Source organism: Artibeus jamaicensis, unplaced genomic scaffold (assembly GCF_021234435.1).
Source record: "Artibeus jamaicensis isolate MK-2021 breed Jamaican fruit bat unplaced genomic scaffold, CSHL_Jam_final contig_2170, whole genome shotgun sequence".
In the NCBI taxonomy this organism is placed as follows: domain Eukaryota; kingdom Metazoa; phylum Chordata; class Mammalia; order Chiroptera; family Phyllostomidae; genus Artibeus; species Artibeus jamaicensis.
In genome coordinates this window covers 5,488,164-5,509,318 of record NW_026521445.1, presented here as the reverse complement: position 1 = coordinate 5,509,318, position 21,155 = coordinate 5,488,164, and the positions used below count along the sequence as shown (strand labels likewise).

The following is a 21,155-nucleotide window of genomic DNA, read 5'->3' as shown; positions in this document are numbered from 1 at the left end:
GCTGTCATGACACTAATTTAGAAAATATTTAACTGAAGTATCAAAGCCATGTAATTAATCTCACCCTCAGTTGTCATTATGAAGTGGCATTCATTAAAACATTTTGCTCTAAACTACGTTTTCTTTACAAAGTAAGAATGTATTTACTCTGATTGGATTCTTTAGTATTAAAAAAAACGGTTCTTCTCTGAGACTTTGTTCCCTCTGCCGAGCGCTCTTCGTTTGTCCTCTTCTCCGTGTATGTAGCCAGGTGAGCCGTGGTAAACGGATGGGTAATATTTATAAGGTCAAAACTTGTGTTTTTTGGTTCTCTTCCGCATCCCTCCCAGCTAAGCAGGGGCTCGGCACATAGTAGATACAATAGTTAGGGTAAGTATTAAGCTGTCTAATGAGGAGCCAAATACATTGGGTAAAACTCACAGAGGCTTTCTTGTCTTTCACTAATGAATGTCCAGGGTGAGTAGGTGACTTTCCTCTGCATCAGTCGGGGGCTCAGTTCCTTCTTTGTGTCACTCTGTCGTCCCCAGGGTGTTCTAGTCCACATGTTACGTAGTCCACACTGACCCGCACATCCCGTCTCAGTATCTGCTCTTCTGTGCGAAGTGTGGGAGAGAAAGAAAGTGAAGGGCAAGTAATTTCTTCTATAAACCTGATCTGTATGTCCCATGCATAGCCTCTGTGGGCCTCCCGTTGACCAAGGCTGAGTCTCATGGTCATCCAGCTAGTAGGAAAGTTTAGAATTATAGTCTCTTCTGCACACTCTGTCTCTGGCTAAAACTCAGGTTGTGTTTTTGAGAAGTACACAAAGAGAAGATTGGTAGCCAACAGTAGTGACTACTCACTAGCAAGTAGACACTAAAGAAAAGTTCAGAAAAGTTTAGAAAATTATAACATTGGTCCACATTTTAAAATGAAAAACATTCAAGATTTACTAAAATACTTGAAGGGGTAACTGGTATAGTTGAAAGGGCAGAGACCTGGGTTTGGCACTGTCCACAACCAGCTGAAATTCTATTTACATTCCAAACATTGGCAGGAATTTGAGACAATTCCAGGTAAAACAGGTACAGTTTCTTTTCCTTGCATAATTAAAATGAACAGATTTTGTCTTTCTTGAACTTTTAAAATACGTATTTTTCTGCCATTTTCAGTAGTAATTAGTATCAAATAATATGTAGTTTTAAATTCAAATGAAAAATAGTGTATGGTATAGAAAATAAGTATTTGGCTGCCCATATTTTGAGGCCTTTGTATTTATTTACACTTTCGTGTTTCACACATCCATTGATTTTCATGCCTAAATGTGTTTATATTCTATTACAGATGGGGGGTGTTTTAGAACAAACTGAAAATGGGACCAGTTTTTCAATAGCATTATACTTAAATTATTTATAGTTTTTTGTTCTCCAGCCTAATGTTGAGCTGTCAGTTACATTGTTTTCAGTTCTCATTATAAAAACATATCCCAACTTCCTCAAAATTGTGATGGTGAATATTAGATTCTGTCTCTTTGTAAGTTTTTGAGTTTAACTTACCACTTATGACTACAGTGGCCCTGTAGAGTAGCTTCCGCTTGTAGTAGACTGTTAATTATTATTACTTTCTTTGTGGTATCAAATCAAAACAGTTCTCACATCATCATCCTCCTATCAGATATTTATTTACATGCTAGATTAAATAATAGAGTTAAAACTGAAAACGTTTAAATTTGCTTTTCTTAGGATATGTCAGCTCAAGGATCATCTTCACAGCTTCCTAAACCTTTTGATCCTGAGCCAGAAGCTAAATATGGCACACTGGATGTGACTTTTGACTATGACTCACAAGAACAGAAGCTTCTGGTAACAGTGACAGCTGTCACAGATATCCCAACATATAACAGGACAGGTGGCAACTCATGGCAAGTACACCTTGTTCTTCTACCTATAAAGAAACAGAGAGCAAAAACCAGCATCCAGAGAGGACCATGCCCCGTCTTCACAGAAACGTTCAAATTTAACCATGTCGAATCTGAGATGATTGGAAATTATGCAGTTCGATTTAGACTGTATGGTGTACATCGCATGAAAAAAGAAAAGATTGTGGGGGAAAAGATTTTTTATTTAACAAAATTGAATCTTCAAGGGAAAATGTCATTACCTGTGATATTGGAACCTTCTTACAATCATTCTGTGAGTATCTGATCAACTAGCCCACATACAGTTAAGTTCGTGGTACGCACAGTTTTAATATGATATACCCAACATCCTTTTCATTCTACTTTTTGCATAGTAATACTACCTTCACAAAATTTCTAAGCCCTGAATAGGTAGGTATAAATTTTTCTCATCTGTAAAAGTTGCCCTTGAAGATTATATATGATTTATTTTATGTGTTTTATCCTTCACAGAGTCTATCCCAGTATCTTAAACACGTGTTCCTTTGTTAAACATCTGTTAGGTGGTTGATTATGACGTCATCTGAATGCCGTATAGAATATGTTGTTTCCTTTCCAGGGTAGAAGTAGGTGATGCGTTAAGAACGGTCCAGCTCTGTACCCTCATTGATACTCTTTGCTTCTTAGAGAAGATGTGCTGCTGTCTCGGTCATGACTGTCTTTCCAGAACTGCTGTGAAGTGATTTTTAAAGGTTCAGAAACAATGGCCTTGTTACATTTTTTACCCTTGTAAACAAAGGTTTTGTAGTATTTCTGGAAGAATACTTAAATTTAGTGCTATGAGCTGTTCTTCCTTTCCTCTTTTTCCTCTAGATTCTGATCATATATGTGTGTGTGTGTGTGTGTGTGTGTCTTTCTCCATATTTCTAACTAAATTCCCACAAGGCATTGCAGATCACCAGAAAGCCACACTGTTTATTTCAACCAGAGAGATGCATTATGCCACGTAGTTACGTAGAGTATGAAAAAATCTGTGATATGCTTAAATGTAAATTATGAATTATATTTACTCATCTCTGTTATACTAACTAAAAAACATATTTATATTATAAGTATACAGATTTCAGAATAGATTTATATTTTAAAACAATGGTATTTAAGCTTTTAGATGTGTAAGCATAAGTCCAAGACTTTATACTGAATTTATACTGTGCAGCATTTGATCTTAGAGGACCATCATTCACAGTAGAACCCCACACCATGTTAGCTACTAATCACTCTGATTAAATAATGAGAAAATTTTTAAATCATACTAAGAATGGCACAATATTTAATTGACCTTCACTTTTTTCTCTACTCTGACAAATTCCTGATTTCATTTTTTTAAAAGGCATTTCCTAAAATTGTCCATTCTGAAATTTTAAACTGTAACAAGTTATTAGTTTTCCTACTAAAGGCTAAATATTACCCTGTAAACCCATGGGGATATACTATACTTACTGTCACCTCTTTTTTGGTTTGTAAATGTTTAAATGTGGAAGTATTTGTGGTCGATAACTTGTCTCTTTAGTTGCAGAGGTTCGTAAGTAGGAAGAATTTTGCCCAAGAACCATGATTTAGATAAGAGCAGATGATTTGGATGAGATTTGGGACTTTGAGATGATGAGATTCAGACTCATGCGTTGGGTCTTTTTACTTTGAACTGATAATGTAGTAGGATAAGACTTTTAAGAACCTTAGACTAGGGTGAATACATTTTACATGTCAGATATATGTGAACCATGGGGGCCAGAGGGCAGACTGTGGCAGGCAGAATTCTAAAATGGTCCTAAGAGTGGCCTTGAGGAGCTGAGAGGGAGGCCTCTGAGAGCTCTGGCCAACTGACAGCAAGAATGTAGGGACCTCAGTCCTACACCTGCGAGGAACTGAATCTGGCCAGCACCTGAGTGCACTTGGAAGAAGATTCTTCGCCCACAGCTGGGTAAGAGCCCAGCTGAGCCAACACCTTGGTCACAGCCTTGTAAGATCCGTAACAGAGAACCCAGTTGAACCCACCCAGACTTTTGACTTGCAGAAACAGTGAAATAATAACTGGGTGTTTTTAAACCTGTGAAGATTGAAATAACTTACTGCACATCAGTAGAAAACTCATACAGACTTCCAGTCAAGATGGAAACGTGGGTAGGCACACTTCACCTCCTTGCACAACCATAGAAAGAGTTACAGCCAGATTTCAAAACTAATTAATACCCAGAACTGTCAGAAAATTGAGCTGTATGAAAGCCTGACAACCAACGATTTAAAGAAGACACATCCAGATGGGTAGGAGTCGCAGAGATGGGCAGAGAAGGGGAGTGGAAGTGGAATGGGGCAGCAGTGGTAGTGGAAGGGATGGGAGGGGTGCCTTGGGAATGAGCTATCCCAGCCCCAGGCCAGGCCACACAGGTCAGGGTTCCAGCACCAGGAAGATAGATCCCCTCTACCTCTGGCTGTAAAAACCAGTGGGGATTGGGGCAGCTGAAGAACTGTCAGATTTTCACCACTTAAAGGGCTAGCATAGACTTAGAACATATGCACACCCACCCACTCCAGGATTCATCACCATGGCAGCAGCTGGAAGGACGCCAGTCACACATGGGAAAGGGGTGAAGTGACTAAAAACAGGGCAGCAGGTGCCAGGTGAACTGCAAGGAGCCAGGCAGCAGCATTGTCCCCTCTCCAAGCCTTCTCCACACAGCCACAAAGTGATGAAATGGGTTATCCCACCCTGGCAATTACCTAAGGCTCTGCCCCACACAATTTAAAGATACCTTTTCTACAACAGGCCACAGTACTAAGACAGGCAGTAAAAGCAGCTCTACCTAATAAACAGAAACAAACACAGGGAGACTGCTAAACTGAGGAGACAAAAAAAAAAAAAAGAAAGAACAGAACAAAACCCCAGAAAAAAAGGGAAACAGAAATAGCCAGCCTATCAGGTGCAGAGTTCAACACATTAGTTATCAGGATACTCAGAGAAACTCCTTGAATATAACAAAAAAGTAAAGGAAGAAATGAAGAGTACACTAAGGGAAAGAAAGAATAATCCACAGGAAACCAACAGAGAAGGGAAGGAAACCAGGATTCAGATCACCGATTTGAAACATAAGGAAGAGAGAAATATTCAACCAGAACAAAAAGAAGAAACAAGAATTTTAAAAAATGAGGACAGGCTTAAGAACCTCTGGGACATCTCCAAAAGTACCAACATCCAAATCATAAGGATGCCAGAAGAGGAGGAGCAAAATATTGAAAACTTATTTGGAAAAATAATGAAAGGAAACTTCCCTAATTTGAAGGAAATAGACATACAAATCCAGGAAGCATAGAGTCCCAAACAAGTTGAACCCAAAGAAGAGCCCATCAAGACACATCATAATTAAAATGCCAAAGATTAAAAATAAAGAGAGAATCTTAAAAGCAGCAAGAGAAAAGCAGAGTGTTAACTACAAAGGAGTTTCCATAAAACTATCAGCTGATTTCTCAAAAGGAACTTTGCAGGCAAGAAAGGACTAGCAAGAAGTATTCAAAGTGATGGAAATGAAGAATAAACTGACAGTGACCAGAGGGGAGATAGGAGGGGGGAAGGGACAAGTCAAGGAACATGTATAAAGGACCCATGGACAAAGACTGGGGGGAGGACTGAAAGTGGGAGGTAGGGGTTGGGTAGGGCAGGAGAGAGTAATGGGGGGATGAGGACAACTATAATTAAACAACAATAAAAAAAGGAAAAGAAAAGACCTACAACCTAGATTACTTTATTCAGCAAAGCTATCATTTAGAATCAAAGGACAGATAAAGTGCTTCCCAAAGTAAAGGTAAAGGAATTCATCGTTATTAAGCCATTACTGTTAAAGGGAATAATTTAAGGAAAAGAAGATCAAAACCATGAATATTGAAAAGGCAACAAATTCACAACTATCAACAACTGAATTAAAGAGAAAGAAAGAAAGAAAAACAGAAAAGAAAAAAGAAAAGAAAAGAAACTACTCAAACAACCAGAACATGAACAGCATCCCAGATATGGAGATCATTTGGAGGTTTTATCAGCTGGGAGGGGGAAGGAGGAGAATAGGGAAATGGTACAGGGATTAAGAAGCCTAAGTGTTACGAACAAAATAGGTGGGGAAGTTAGAATAGCGTAGGAAATGGAAGAGCCAAACAATTTAAATGCACAACCCATGGACATGAACTAAGGGGAGGATGGTTGGAGGGAACAGGAATACCTGGCGGAGGGGGGGCAAAAGGGGAGAAATTGGGACAATTGTAATAGCACAATCAATAAAGTATACTTAAAAAATTAAAATAAAAAAAAGGTTTTGAATTACAAAAAGCAAAGATAAAAACAAAAGAAAATGAACACAGTCCACAGAGTATAAAATATATCACTATCTAGCTCTACAGAAAAAGTTTGCTGACCTCTGCTCTAAATAACTAGGAAATTAAATTGAATATTAGATGGGCAAATCACTTCTTTGTGGGTGAGTACCCACAAAACATTCTGTAAGTCTCCTTTTCATCTTGGTGGGATATTCTTTACCAATTTATGAAGTCTCCAGCAAATACCTTTATATATAGCTATAAACATGTAAATCAAATCTGTAGGTATTCCCCATTTATTCTTTTTCTTCATGGCTGCTCCCTTAGCATTAACTTAGTGAAGTATCACTTATTTAAAAAAATAATCTCTGTCAAGAAGAAATATTTATGTAAAATTCAATTTTATTTCATTGCCTTTTATTAAGTTTACATAAAGTAAAATGCACTTTAAAATAAAAAGCTAGCCCTGGCTAGTGTAGCTCAGTGGACTGATCTTGGGCCTACGAACCAAACGACCACGGTTCCATTCCCAGTCAGGGCACATGCCTGGCCTGCAGCCCAGTTCCCTGCAAGGGATGCACGAGAGGCGACCATACATTGATATTTCTCTCCCTCTCTCCTTCCCTTCCCCTCTAAAGGTAAATAAATAAAATCTTTAAACAAACAAAAAAAGCTACAGTTTGATCCCACTTTTTATAAAATTATTTCTGTTCTACTACTATTTGTACATATTTATAGAATGATATCTGCAAGATGTTTACTTAGTAACAATTTATGGGTAGTAAAGTTTAAGGTGATTTTTATATTTCTATCTTCATTTATTTCTGTATTATTTGGGTAATTTATGAAAATCATTTATCAATTTTTTAAAAAGTAGAGTCAGAAATGAATGGTCAGGGAATTTGGACCCTGGTCAGTTTAGTGAAGGTAAAAAAACAGATCAGTTCCTAGCGAGATTTTTTTTAGGGTAAGCAAAGGAATAAGGAAAGATACAGCCTTGTGAAAAACTTTTCTTAAGTTCTAATGAGGAGGGTTCTTAATATGTGTATAGATTTATAAAATCTGTTTCCATATTTTATGTCTGTAAATGTGGAGAAGTTACAGGAAGTAGACAAGGGAGTGGGTGGGACTGTCTCAGGAGGGAGAAGAGTGGACTCTCAGAATGCCTAGATTTAAAGATTGAAGAAGGGCGGGGGTCGTGTACGAGAAAAGAGGTAGTAAAATCTCACAAAAACCAAGAATAGAGTTACGAAGGAAGATATAATCACCTTTGTCACATGCTGCCTATGGAACCCGTATTGCAAACTGTCCACTGCATTCAGGGAATGGCGGTAATGGCTAGCCTTAGAAGGACCAGTGTTGATGAGGCTGCACAGGCTAGATTCCAGACCAAGCTGACAATCATGTAGACAAGTTTTCTACCAAGTTTGTCTGTGGAAACATGAAGAGAGGACAGTATTTGGAAAGTGGGGGTTCTGGAAAGATGTTTTTCAGGTTAGGAGAGTCTGGTCATGTTTAAATACTAAGCAAATGCTAAAATAAAAAGATGCAGTGTAAGCTATAGGAGAGTTAATTAAAGAACGATATTAATTGATGTGTCTGGGATGAACAGAGAGAAGCGTATTTTCAAGAGATTTATTGAAATTAGGGGCCATGAAATCTAAGTGGAGTAGAGAAAGAGGTGAAGCTAGAAAGGGATTGCTAGGCAAGGGGGAAGCAAGGTTAGTGGACTGAACATCCCAAAGATACCAAGGAACACATATGAGAAGAGTGGTCGGAGAAGAAGTAGGGAAGGTTCAGGGACTGTGGTTGGAGAGGAGAATGTTTTAACTTAATGTGATGACATGACAAGGGTCCAGAGTGTCCAGTGGTGGAAAGGCTCATCAGAGATGAAATGAAAGGTGAAATCACTGGAGATGGATAACTTGGTCAAGAAAGGCCAGGATTTGGGGTGGATTATCCACATGGATTTTGAAGTCACAAAAGATGGTGGTAGAAACAGAAATGTAAAAGAAGATTGAATCAAGGGTCATTGTTCTCGAGGAAAGAAAAAGAAATGTTTAGGGAATGAAGATGAAATTTTCAGGATAAAATGTTTATATGGACAGGATAACATGAGCCTGAAAGGAAAATAGTTGTTCTTTTCCACAATTTCAGAGGAGCGGTGTTTGAAAAAGCAGCAGAGGACTTTGCTTCCTGATCCTGAAGCCTTTTGGGAATGAGGGAATAATAGGAAGAAAAGTCTGCAGAGGATGATACATCCTCAGAGAAGAATCGGGTTTCAATTAAAACAAAGTGCTGGGGGCTTAGAGAAGAAACTAAAGTTCTGGCAGAGTTTATCACAGGTCAGAAGTACCAAAGGCATCATGAAAAGATTCTGAAAAGGAGGAACATAATGGAAGTTTGTGTTAGTGAAGAGGTTCAGAGACTAACAGAATGAATGTTAAAAGTAGAAGATACAGCCAGTATCAGGGATTTGTCTTCATTTACGTTATGCTAAATTATCATTGGTATTTTGAATAGTGGTTGCATTGAGTCTGTTGATTGCTTTTGGTAGGCTGGTCATTTTAATGATATTAATCCTTAACAGTACATAAGTATGGTATATCCTTCCATTTATTTGTGTTCTCTTATCTTCAGCATTTTACATTTTTCAGATTGTGGTTATTTCACTTCCTTAGTTACATTTATTAGTAGTTTTTTTTTTTGATGCAGCTTAAATAGAGTTGTTTTCTTAATTTCTTCTGATTGTTTATTGTTAGTGTATGGATATATGATGGATTTCTTTACATTAATTTTTTTCCTGTTACTTTACTGAATTCTTTTGTTAATTCTATTAACTTTTGGTGGATTCTTTAGGGTCTTCTATATATAGTATCATGTCATCTGCAAATAGTGACAGTTTACTTCTTCCTTTCCAATTTGGATGCCTTTTATTTTTTTCTTGTCTGTTTGCCATGGCTAGGACTTCCAGTACTATACTGGATAATAGTGGTAAGAGTGAGTATCCAAATGTCAATTCCAATAATAATTTAACTATTTGACTATTAAATCTCAGGTTTTATTTAAAGCCTAATTTAAATCCCACCTCTTAGAAATGTATTTGGTTTTTTTCTAATATAATTTAATTAGTTGATCTTAATCTGTCTTTGTATACGAAATACTTGGTGGTGATTATTGCTTTATAAATGTTGACTGAATCAATGGGTGAATGAGTGCATATGGTGTACAGTGTTTCTAAGTTACTGCTTCTGGTGGGTTTGGTGTTTTTTGTGTGTGTGTGCAGCTAATTATGCTTTCTTTTTTATCAGACTTGTTCTCTGTCTTTTAGATTTTAAACTTTTTGAGAAGAGAGTGTATGTGTTTTACTTAGATGGTATTTTTCATAGAACCTAGAACATAGACATTTAGTGAACATTTTTAAATTGATCAATATGTTCAGATTAACTTGATCATTTTCAAATTCTTTGTAAGTTTCATATATATACTTAGGTAGGTCCCAGTGTCTTTCAAAACAGTCCTATTAGGAATCTTTTTGGAACTGGATCAAATAAGTATGCATCACAGGGTAAATAAGGACACATCAGGAATAATTTTATTTTATTTATTTTATTTTTTTATTGATTATGCTGTTACAGTTGTTCTATTCCCCCGTTCATTCCCCTCCACCCTACCCCCCGTCCCCACCATTACCCCCCTTTAGTTTATGACCATGTGTCTCAAGTCCTTTAGATTCTATATTTCCCATGCTATTCTTGCCCCCCCCATCTATTTTCTATCTACTGTCTATGCTACTTATTTTCTGTACCTTCTCCCCCCTTCTCCTCCTCCCACTCCCCTGTTACTAACCCTCATTGAGATCTTCATTTCTGTGTTTCCACTCCTGATCTAGCTGTCCTTTTAGTTTGCTTTTGTTTTAGGTGTGGTTGTTAATAACTGTGAGTTTGTTGTCCTTTCACTGTTCATGTTTCTTTAACTTCTTTTTCTTAGATAAGTCCCTTTAAAATTTCATATAATAAGGGCTTGGTGATGATGAACTCCTTGAATTTGATCTTATCTGAGAAGCACTTTATCTGTCCTTCCATTCTGAATGAAAGTTTTGCTGGATAGAGCAATCTTGGTTGTAGGTCTTTGGATTTCATGACTTGGAATACCTCTTTCCAGCCCCTTCTTGCCTGTAAGGTCTCTTTTGAGAAATCTGCTGACAGTCTGATGGGGACTCCTTTGTAGGTGACTGTCCCCTTATCTCTTGCTGCTTCTAGGATTCTCTCCTTCATTTTAATCTTGGCTAATGTAATTATGATGTGCCTTGGTGTGTTCCTTCTTGGGTCCAACTTCTTTGGGACTCTCTGAGCTTCCTGGATTTCCTGGAAGTCTATTTCCTTTGCCAGATTGGGAAAATTCTCCTTTATTATTTGTTCAAATAAGTTTTCCACTGGTGGCTGTGCCTTTCCCCCTTCTGGTACCCCTATAATTCGGATGTTGGAGCGTTTAAAGATGTCCTGGAGGTTCCTAAGTCTCTCCTCATTTCTTTGAATTCTTGCTTCTTGACTCTTTTCTGTTTGGCCATTATTTGCTTTCTTCTGATCCACCTCATTGATTTGAGTCCCAGTTTCCTTTTCATTGCTATTGGTTTCCTGCGCAGTTCCATTCATTTCAATTAGTTTCGCCTTCATATATTTGTCTAATTTGTGGCTATAATCAGCCAGTTCTGTGAGGATCCTGATCACAAAAATATGGAACGCTTCATGAATTTGCGTGTCATCCTTGTGCAGGGGCCATGCTAATCTTCTCTGTATCGTTCCAATTTTAGTATATGTGCTGCCGAAGCGAGCACAGGAATCATTTTATTTTTAAATAATTGATGAATTAGGGACATGATTTCACCCTAAGAGTGTATAACACCACAGTTTCCTGAGAGTGACCAGACTTCCTTAAGACCTCACAGCAATGTTCATCTTCTTTTTAATAACTTGTAATTTCAACTTTTAATTTCTAAAATCCATGTATCTCAAAAAGAGCCTATTTTTTCTGTTAATGGATTGAATTAACTTAGTTTGACTTTAGTACTATTACTTTTATTTCTAAGAGAGGTAAATTATTGCTTCTGTCTGTAATTGAACCATGTATCCTCTGGGGATCATACTTTAGGCTACATTATTAGCAAATACCACTTGATACTTAGCTTTACCTGTTTTAATGTTCACTATAATTCATGTACTACCATTATCAATAAAGATCTACATTTTTCTAAATGTAGATTACACTTCATCATAAAGCAATTTAAAATAAATACTTCATGACAAACTAATGATCACAGATAAAAATTACTGCTGATGGAGAGGCTGCAGGGATGTGATTCAGTTCCCTAGACAACAGCGGTAGTGAGTCAGGGCTCACTTACTCAGAACCAGTTACAGTCTCACGGAGAGACAGTTACTCAAGGGGAAATGGAGGGAGCCTGTGTTGTTGGTAGAGAGGAATAATAACCAGTCTCACAAGAAGCATTGCTATCAGATAAATCTTTCAATGAAAGGGAGAGGCTAAATTAGAACAAAAAAGGAAGCTTTTTGTGTATAAATTAGATTCTTAGTTTGCAGGATAAAAAGAAGTCAACTTTAAATGTTAAACCTGAATAAATTTTGAAAAATGCAAGAAATTGAGTGAGGAAACTGAAAAGTTTGTGACTAAAACTTTTAATATTTAGTGCAGAGAAGGAAAAAAAAAAAAACTTCAAGCAGCTCACTGGCATTCTTTAAGCTGAACTATCCAAGCAAGTGCTAATCTATAAACTGCCAAGTACTGCCCTGTATATTTTGTTTAGTGTATATTATTAAAAATAAACCAGCAAATTAAAAGATAAGCTTAAAGCACTGGTATTGTCCTTTCCTGCTGTATTTTGTTTTATGCAATTAACTTTTCCAAGATACAGATTTCAGTTGGTTGAAACAAAAACTGCATGGAAAAAGAAGTACTATCTGGTCATTTTAGACTGGAGTAAGATAGGCAAATTTGGGTGCAAGTGAGCAACATATTCTATAATTAAGGACATTAAAATTCATTAAAATAGAGCAAGGGGTGATAAAATAATATTCCTTACAGAAACATGGGGAGATACATAACATTCGAATTTTAGTATTGTCCACTATTTAAGAAATTATTCCTTTGGAGGGTCAAGTTGGTGGACATCCTGAGTATATGCCATCCTCGTTATTATTACCAACAGCTGTGAAATTACATGTATTTTTTTTCAAAGAAGCACTTCCAGTACCGTCATCAGTTCTCTTTCTTCTGGTTGTTTCACAATAATAAAGTAGTCGGATCCACCGTGCTTCTTGTTTATTGTCTTACCATTTGGTGGACAGATGATAATAAGCAATAACACTGAACAAGGTTGTTCTTGAGGTCTACCATTTTGAAGTAAAAAAAATAACAAAGAAAAGCAACATTTTATTTTTTCTTGTCACTTCCCCAATCATGTTAATACTAAATAGCAGGGCAGTATTCAGTGGGCAAATGCGTTTAAAAAACCCAAATCTTAATTTTGGAATTTTCACACTTAAAGTCTTGAAAGAATTTTAAGAAGTAGGTTCTTCATTGGAAAACTATTAAAATGGTACTATTTTTGAAAAATGCTAGATATGTAAAGGTATTTTATCAGAATATATTTTACAAACCAACCAATAGTAGTAATTTTGCTTATAGTGTTTGTTTTCATCTGAACTAATAATATGGAGGACATGTCTTCCAAAAGAATTGGGGTTCTATCTTCTGCAACATTTGTTTTGAGGTTGGCAGGGTTTAGTGATGCTTTTCCAGAGTATTGCCTATTTAGACATGCAATGAGAATTTAAAGAGAACTAATAAATACTAACTACAAAAAAAAGGTTTTTACTCTAGATAACTTGAAATTTAATTTAGAAAAGAAGAAGTTTTACACTTGATGCATTTGTGTTCTTATGGTGATATATGAGCTTAAGGAATACTGAAAACAGAAAATCATAAATAGGTAAGATATAGCCTTTATAAACAAGGACAAGTGTAGAACAAAAATTTATTTTTATATTATTATTATTATTGATTGATTGATTTTAGAGAGAGAGGGGAAGGAAGGGAGAGAGACAGGCAGAGAAAAATATCTGTTTGTTGTTCTACTCCTCTCTGCATTCATTGGTTGATTCTTTAGGTGCCCTGACTAGGAATCGAACTGGCAACCTTGGCGTATGGGGACACTATTCTAACCATCTGAGCTATTTGACCAGGGCCAAAAGAACTTAAGTTTTAAAAATTAAAGTTGAAGAGAATCTTTTATTAGTGGGTTTTCAGTCTCATCATCACATTTGTTCTGTAGATTCTGTAGGGATGTGTAATGAGACAAATATCTATTTGAAATTCACATTTAATTTTACTCTGTTCAGGGCAAAGAATACTTATGGTCATAAAATAATTGTACATGATAACCCTGTATATAAATTTCTGATGCTGTTTATATTAAGCGGACAGATGGAAACGATTTCTGTCACTGAGAATGACATAGACCTGCAAGGCCTGTGTGTGCTCATTCACTACCAAGAGCTCCTGTTCTAGCAAAATACATTTTAGGTATTAATCAGACAAAGGTCTGTTCTGCTGAAGAGGCTAATTCTCCATAGCAGACACATTAGCAATTGGGACAGTAATACCATTCAACTTGAATACGTCAGGTCCTCGAATAGTTCAATGTCATTTTGTTATATCGCTGGTGAGATACTGTAGGAACTTAACTCTTGTTTATTTACCAACTATGGTAAAGTTGGTTTCATTATACATTGTTTTGCTTCAAGTCACAGAACCTACCAACGTTAAGTGAGGATTTACTGTACTTCACAAGGTTGTAATCATTAAAAGTGATGAGGAATTTGAAAATCTTTGTAGAATAAAAATATTAGTTGTATGTAAGGTCAAGATGGTGGCATAGGTAAACACGGCTCATATCCCTGCACAACCACATCAAAATCACAACTATAGAACAGCTGTCACTCATAACTGTCAGAAATCTGGCTGAATGGGAGTCTGACAACTAAAGAATTAAAGAAACCACATGTATCCAGCCTGGTAGGAGGGCTGGAGACGTAAAATGGGCTGGTCCTATATCCTTGTGGGGAGGATAAAAATATGGATGGAATGCCTTGGGAACGAGGAATCCCAGCCCAGGGGTCCAGTGCCAGGAAGATAAGTCCCCACAACTTCTGGCTATAGAAACCAGCCGGGATTGATGGAAGAACTGCTGGAGTCCCAAGCAGTTCCCTTACAGAACCCCTACACAGACTTACTCAGATTCTACCTCTGAGCTCCAGAACTAGGGTAGCACCTTGAAAGGCACCAGTGGCATAAGGGGAGGAACCGAAGTGTCTGGCATAAAGGTGGGAGCTGGGGAGAACTTTCTCCCAGTCAGAAAGGCAGGCAGAGGCTACTGTTTCTTTTCTGGCCCTCCCCTCACAGAATACAGCTGGCAGGTTGTGCCATATCTGATCCTCCATCAACCTGGCTAACACTGTTTGCCCCACTCTGGAGATCCCCTGAGGCTCCGTCCCACCCAACTTAAAGGCCCACCCAAACTGTTAACAGTGACTTCTCCATATTAATAGCTAGTCTCGGCTCATGCTTCACAACTTCCTAAATCCTCTCAAACAAGCAACAGCTGGCTTCAGTGAGTCTTCAGCCCCTGTTCCTCTTGCTAAGTGGCCCCAGGCCTGGTACTAGCAGCACCCAGCCTATATTCACAACTTGGCTTTGCCTGGGAATCTCCAAGCTCAGTGCAAATAGCCACCATTTCAGATCACTTTATAGCTCATAGAAGGTGGCCCAGACAGAACATAAGTAGGGGCTGACCTTGGCCTGCATACCCAGGAAACCCCAGAGCCTGTGCACCCAGAGGACAGTCACAGACCATGTCGGAGCATCACCACCCTGCCCCTGCACAGCTGGTCCTCCTGGGAGGGCAGAGGTTGGTGACCAGTGGTCACAGCCAGTCCTTGGAGCTGAGTGGCCTGGGTAAATCCCTCCCATTGACGTGCCAAAGCAATCAAGGCTCTATTACAAGAGGAGGGTGTACTCAGTCCACAAAAATGGCGCACCTCAAGTATCCAGCCTGAGCGATGACGGGGCTGTGCCACTGGACCCTGCAGGACACCTATGTTTGGCACACTACCAGGACGGAGTCATGGTAGCTCCACCTAAGATCAAACACACACAAGGAGGCTGTGAAATGAGACAAAGAAGCATAACCCAAAGAAAGAAAAGATCAAAACTTGAGAGAAAGAACTAAGAATAGAGGTGAGCAATCTATCAGATAGATGCAGATCACTGGTTAAATCATATGAGTTCTTTATGTATTTTGAAGATCAAACCCTTGTGCAATGTATTATTGGCAAAAATGTTCTCCTATATGGTTGGTCCCTTTTCATTTTGATGATGTTTTCTTTAGCTGTGCAGAAGCTTTTTAATTTGATGTAGTCCCCATTGTTTATTTTTCCTGTATTTCCCTTTTCCTAGGAGATATATTTGGCAAAAATACTGCTACATGGGATATCTGAAATTTTACTGCCTATGTTTTGCTCTAGGACTTCTATGGTGCCATGACTAGTATTTATATCTTTTATCCATTTTGAGTTTATTCTGCTGTATGGTGTAACTTGGTGGTCTACTTTAATTTTTTTGCATGTACCAGTCCAGTTCTCTCAACACCATTTACTGAATAGGGTATTTTTACCCCACTGTATGCTATGACCCCTTTGTCAAATATTAATTGACCATAGAGCCTTGGGTTTATTTCTGGGTTCTCTATTTTGTTTCATTGACCCATGTGTTTGTTCTTATACCTGTACCAGACTATTTTGATTACGGTGGCCTTGTAGTATAGTTTGATACCAGGTATTGTGATCCCTCCTATTTTGTTGTTCTTCCTCAATATTGCTGAAGCTATTTGGGGTCTTTTTGTTTCCATACAGAATTTTGAAATATTTGTTTTGGATCTGTGAAATATGCCATTGGTATTTTAATAGGAACTGCATTGAATCTATAGATTGCTTTGGGCAGTATGGACATTTTAATGATGTTAATTCTTCCAATCCATGAACATGATATACGCTTTCATTTATTTGTATCTTCCTTAATTTCTTTCTTCAGTGTTCTCAGTTTTCCGAGTATGGGTCTTTTACCTTCTTGGTTAAATTTATTCCTAGGTACTTATTTTTCTCGTTGCTGTAATAAATAGGATTTTTTCCTACTTCCTGTTTCTGATATTTAATTGTTCTCTGAAATATATAAAGAACTCAGACAACCTAACACCAGGAAGAAAAACAATCCAATTAAATAGGCAAAGGACCTGAATAGACACTTCTATTCTATGTCCAAGGAGAACATACAGATGAGCTGGGGGGTGGGGTGCTCCGCCCACAGAGCCCCTCCATCCACCATGGATGAGAATAAATCTACCAAGACATAGTCTGCTTGGGGAGGAATGGTGTTGGATCTCTCAAAGGAGAAGGGCCAGGAGCCTGTTCCTCAATGGACTTTTATTGGGTTTAATTTACCTAGGAATATAGATAAAGCTCATCAGTCATTGTCAGGCAGTAAGGATGAAACAATAGATAAGCACCACCCTCCGTCATTGTTTCAGGCTTAAGTCAGGCTTGGGAACTAAGGCAGCCAAGAGATTAGGAGACTTCTTGCAGACAGAATTAGGACTCAGACTATGTCAAAGCCTAGGGGTGAGGGTCCATCACCCCCTTTTCTAGTAGCCCCCAAGTCCTTCTCTGAGGGCTCCTTCATGACTGTGCCTGTCTTAGGTCATCCCTCCCTTGAGGAATTTTACCCATCATTGGCTAACCAGTCATCGGCCCAGGGCCAAGCAGGGTGAAGTGAAAAGGGGGTAGAGGCAGTGTCCCTGCTAGGGAGATAAGCTTTGTCTTCTTAGTGTCTTAGTGTCCCAAGGTCTCTCACTCAGCCTTAGCCATGGGGGATTACAGCTTCTGAAATCAGATAGGGTGGTTCCCAACAGTGGGTCATAGACATAAGAAAAAATGCTCAACATCACTAGCCATTAAGAGAGATGCAAATTAAACCACAATGAGGTATCACCTCACACCTATCATAATGGCTATCATCAGTAAATCAAACAACAAATGCTGGTAGGGATGTGGAGAAAAGGGAAAGCTAGTACACTGTTGGTGAGAATGCAGACTGGTGAAGCCACTGTGGAAGCAGTATGGAATTTCCTCAAAAAACTAAAAATGGAACTGCCGTTTGACCCAGCAATTTTGCTGCTGGGGATACAGCCTAAGAATGCCAAATGACCAATTCAAAAGAACTTATGTAACCCTATGTTCATAGCAGTTGTGTTTACAATAGCCAAGTGCTAGAAACATCCTAAGTGCCCCTGAGTAAATGAGTGGATAAAAAAACTGGTACATTTACACAATGGAATACTACACAGCAGAAAGAAAGAACTCCTATCTTTTTGACAGCATGGGTGGAAATGGAGAACGTCATTCTAAGTGAAATAAGCCAGTTGCTGAAAGACAGATACTATATGATCTCATCTATAAGAGGAATCTAATGAACAAAATAAAGTAACGAACCAAACAGAACCACAGGCAGGCATGGAAAGATGAAATAGACTGACATGACTAGAGGGGACAGTGGGGATGATGGTGGAAAGAAGGGGAAGGGACTAGTTGAAAAACTTGATGAATGATTCATGGATATGGATAACTGGGAATTGACTGTGGGAGCAGGGGGTGGGATGGGCAGAGTTGAGCAAAGGGTGAAAATTTGGGACAATTATAATAGAATAACAATAAAAATTACTTAACACTGGTTTTAAGGATGCTCAAGGAATGTAGTGGGGACCTCAACAGCATAAAAAAGATCCAGTCAGAAACAAAAGATACATTAATCGAAATAAAGAACATTTTACAGGGAAACAACACTAGAATGGATGAAGTTCTACAACAGTAGAATGGAGAATCAGATTTGGAACATAAGGAAGCAAAAAGCAACCAATCATAACAAGAAATAAGAATCCAAAAAAAAGGATAGTATAAGCTCCTTGTGAGATAACTTCAAGAGATCCAACATACGCATCATAGGGGTCCAGAAAGAGAAGAAAAAGAGCAGAAATTGGAAATCTATATGAAAACATAATGAAAGAAAATGCCCCTAATTTGGTAAAGGAAATAGGCATGCAATTCCAGGAAGCACAGAGTGTCCCAAACTCCCATTGGGAGTGTCCCATTGGGACACTGGGAAGGAACTTGGAAGTCCCGTTCCAAGACACTTCATAACTAAAATGCCGAGGGTTAAAGATAAAGGGAATCTTAAAATTAGGTAGAGGGAAGAAGTTAATTACCTACAAAGGAGTTCCCATAATACTGTCAGCTGATTTCTCAAACTTTGTAGGCTAGAAGGGACTGGCAAGAAATAGTCAAAATCCTGAAAACCAGGGACCTATAGCCAGGATTGCTCTACCTAGCAAAGTTATCATTTAGAATCCGAGGGCAGATAAAGAGCTTCTCAGACAGGAAAAAATTAAAGTTCATCATCACCAAACCATTACTACATGAAATGTTAAAGGGACTTATTTAAGAAAAAGATGTTACGAACAATAATATGAACAATATGAACAAAATATGAACAATAAAATAGCAGTAAATATGTATCTATCAACAACTGAATCAAGAAACAAACTAAGCAAACTAGAAGAACCGACACACAATCATGGATACAGAAGGCATTTTGGTAGTTGCCAGATGGGAGGGGGGTGTGAGAGAATGGGTGAAGAGGTGAGGAGAGTAAGGAGTACGAATGGGTAGTTAACAGAATAGCCATGGGGATGTAAAGTACAGTATAGGAAATGGAGTAGCCAAAAAACTTACATGCATGAGCCAGGAACATGAATTATGGTGTGGGGATTGCCTGAGGGATAGGGTCTTGCTGGGTAGGTGGGGCCAAGGGGGAAAAATGGGACAACTGTAATAGCATAATCAATAAAATATAGTTAAAAAATTCATCTGAAATAAAATAGGTTTTCTTAATTTAACTTGAATCATCCTATCCTAATTTGTGGTTTCATAGTACAGATATTCTCTGGTGTTACCAAAAAAAAATGATTTTTGTCTTCCCTTTACCCCTTACAGTTGTTTGTAAATGCTGTGTAAAGAACCTGTTTACCGTGTTCTTTTTATTGTATGTCACTTTGGGGAACTGATGCTTAGAACGGACTCATTACATTTGTACTAGTAGAGAAAGCTAGAAGAGCTAATAGAAACTAAAAACTGGTGAGTTTGGTGCACAGAGTTTTTAGTACCTAATGTATAATAAAACTGTATAACATATAATTAGTTATTTATCTCAGTATTCTACGATAGAAAAGTAAAGTTGTAATACTTGAGTTTTAACTTAGTGCATGTTTAAAGGAATAAGATACTATTTAGTTCATGGAAAACAGCATGTATTATAAATGCTTTTTTCATATTAAACCATTTATTCTGGAGGGCATGTTTCACTTGAAATGAAAGCCGGCATTGTCCCCTAAGTTGTGTTCAAGTTTTAAAAATGGTTTATTTATACCAACCCATTTATGATTTGTCATATAAAATTAAGTGACTAGTAGATTTTCAGGACCGAGTTTATATTTGCGCTGAGGGAGGTCGGTGTAGCATAGAGGTCGGGAACCCAGAGGCGCTGCTGTGTCTGCTTTCACATCTGTTTTGGTTCCCTGCTTCTTACTCACTGTGTGTGGTTGGGTGCATACAACCTCTCTGTTCCTCGTTTTCTCCATTTGTAAAAGGGGCTGATAACAATAACAGCCATTTCATAAAATTCTTGTGAAAAGAGAGAAACCATGTAAAGAATTTAGAACCTCTCTAGCACAAGGTAGGAACTTGATAAATATTAACTAATGTTGTTTATTGGGTCTTATTCACGTGTGAATAAATTTATTGTTCTAAAGTAATGTCAGCTAGGTGTTAGTAGAAAATACTGTGATGGGCTTTTCATGTGTCAAAATCAGAAAACATAGCAATCTGGAAGAGAAGGGAGCAACAATACAGGCAACTAGTAATTCAAGCCTTGAAGGTTTTTAAAATACAGCTTTTTCAAAATATATTTTGAGTAATTATTAAGTCTGAATTATAAATTATTTAATTTTTTGAAATCTATTTATTTTTGTTATTTTCCATCACCCTATATCCCCCTTTTACCTTTTCCCCCCACCCCTGTCATCACCGCGCTGGTGTCCATGTTCATGAGTCTTTTTCCTTTTTCTTTGATCCCTCCACCCCCTAACCTACCTGCCCCCAAGCTGTCTGCCAGCTCCCTGGCCATGAGTTTGTCTCTGTTTTGCGTGTTAGTTCAGTCTGTTCATTAGACTTCACATAGGAGTGAAATCGTATGGCATTTGTTTTTCTCTACCTGGCTTGTTTCACTCAGCATAATGTTCTCCAGGTCCATCTATACTGTCTCGAAGGGTAAAATTTTCCTCTTTTTTTATGGCTGAGTAGTATTCCATTGTGTAAATGTCCCATAGTTGTTTTATCCACTCATCTACTGATGGACACCTGGCCCCTTCCAAATCCTGACGATTATAAATAACATCTCAATGGATGTAGGGTGCTTATGTTCTTTCCAGTTAGTGTTTTGGGTTTCTGCAGTTTTAATATTTTCAGGCATAAGGAGTAACTCATACATTAGCAAAATATATCAGGCAGCTTAGGCTAAGTTGTTCTGAGATAACGAACCCTGAGACTTTTAGTGGCTTATAACCAGCAAAGGTTTGTTTTTATACTTGTGCTTCGTGTCCACTGTGGGTCACTGTGGGAACAAAGTGTGTACAGCTCTGTTCCTGTGGTCGTCACTGTGGGATCCACCTGGTGGGAGA

General features: G+C 38.0%; 1 protein-coding gene and 1 non-coding gene across 2 annotated transcripts in view; one reads left to right on the top strand and one right to left on the bottom strand.

Annotated features, from left to right (window-relative positions):
- Nucleotides 1-21,155, top strand: part of SYT14 (synaptotagmin 14) — a 162,450-nt gene that overhangs the window by 87,609 nt on the left and 53,686 nt on the right. The window contains exon 4 of the mRNA XM_053658194.1: nucleotides 1,722-2,171. Within this exon, the coding sequence (XP_053514169.1) occupies nucleotides 1,722-2,171 (450 nt within the window). The remainder of the gene's footprint in view (nucleotides 1-1,721; nucleotides 2,172-21,155) is intronic.
- On the bottom strand, nucleotides 10,966-11,072 carry LOC119043108 (U6 spliceosomal RNA). Its single transcript, XR_005081364.2, has one exon. It is a non-coding gene; the product is annotated as a U6 spliceosomal RNA (small nuclear RNA).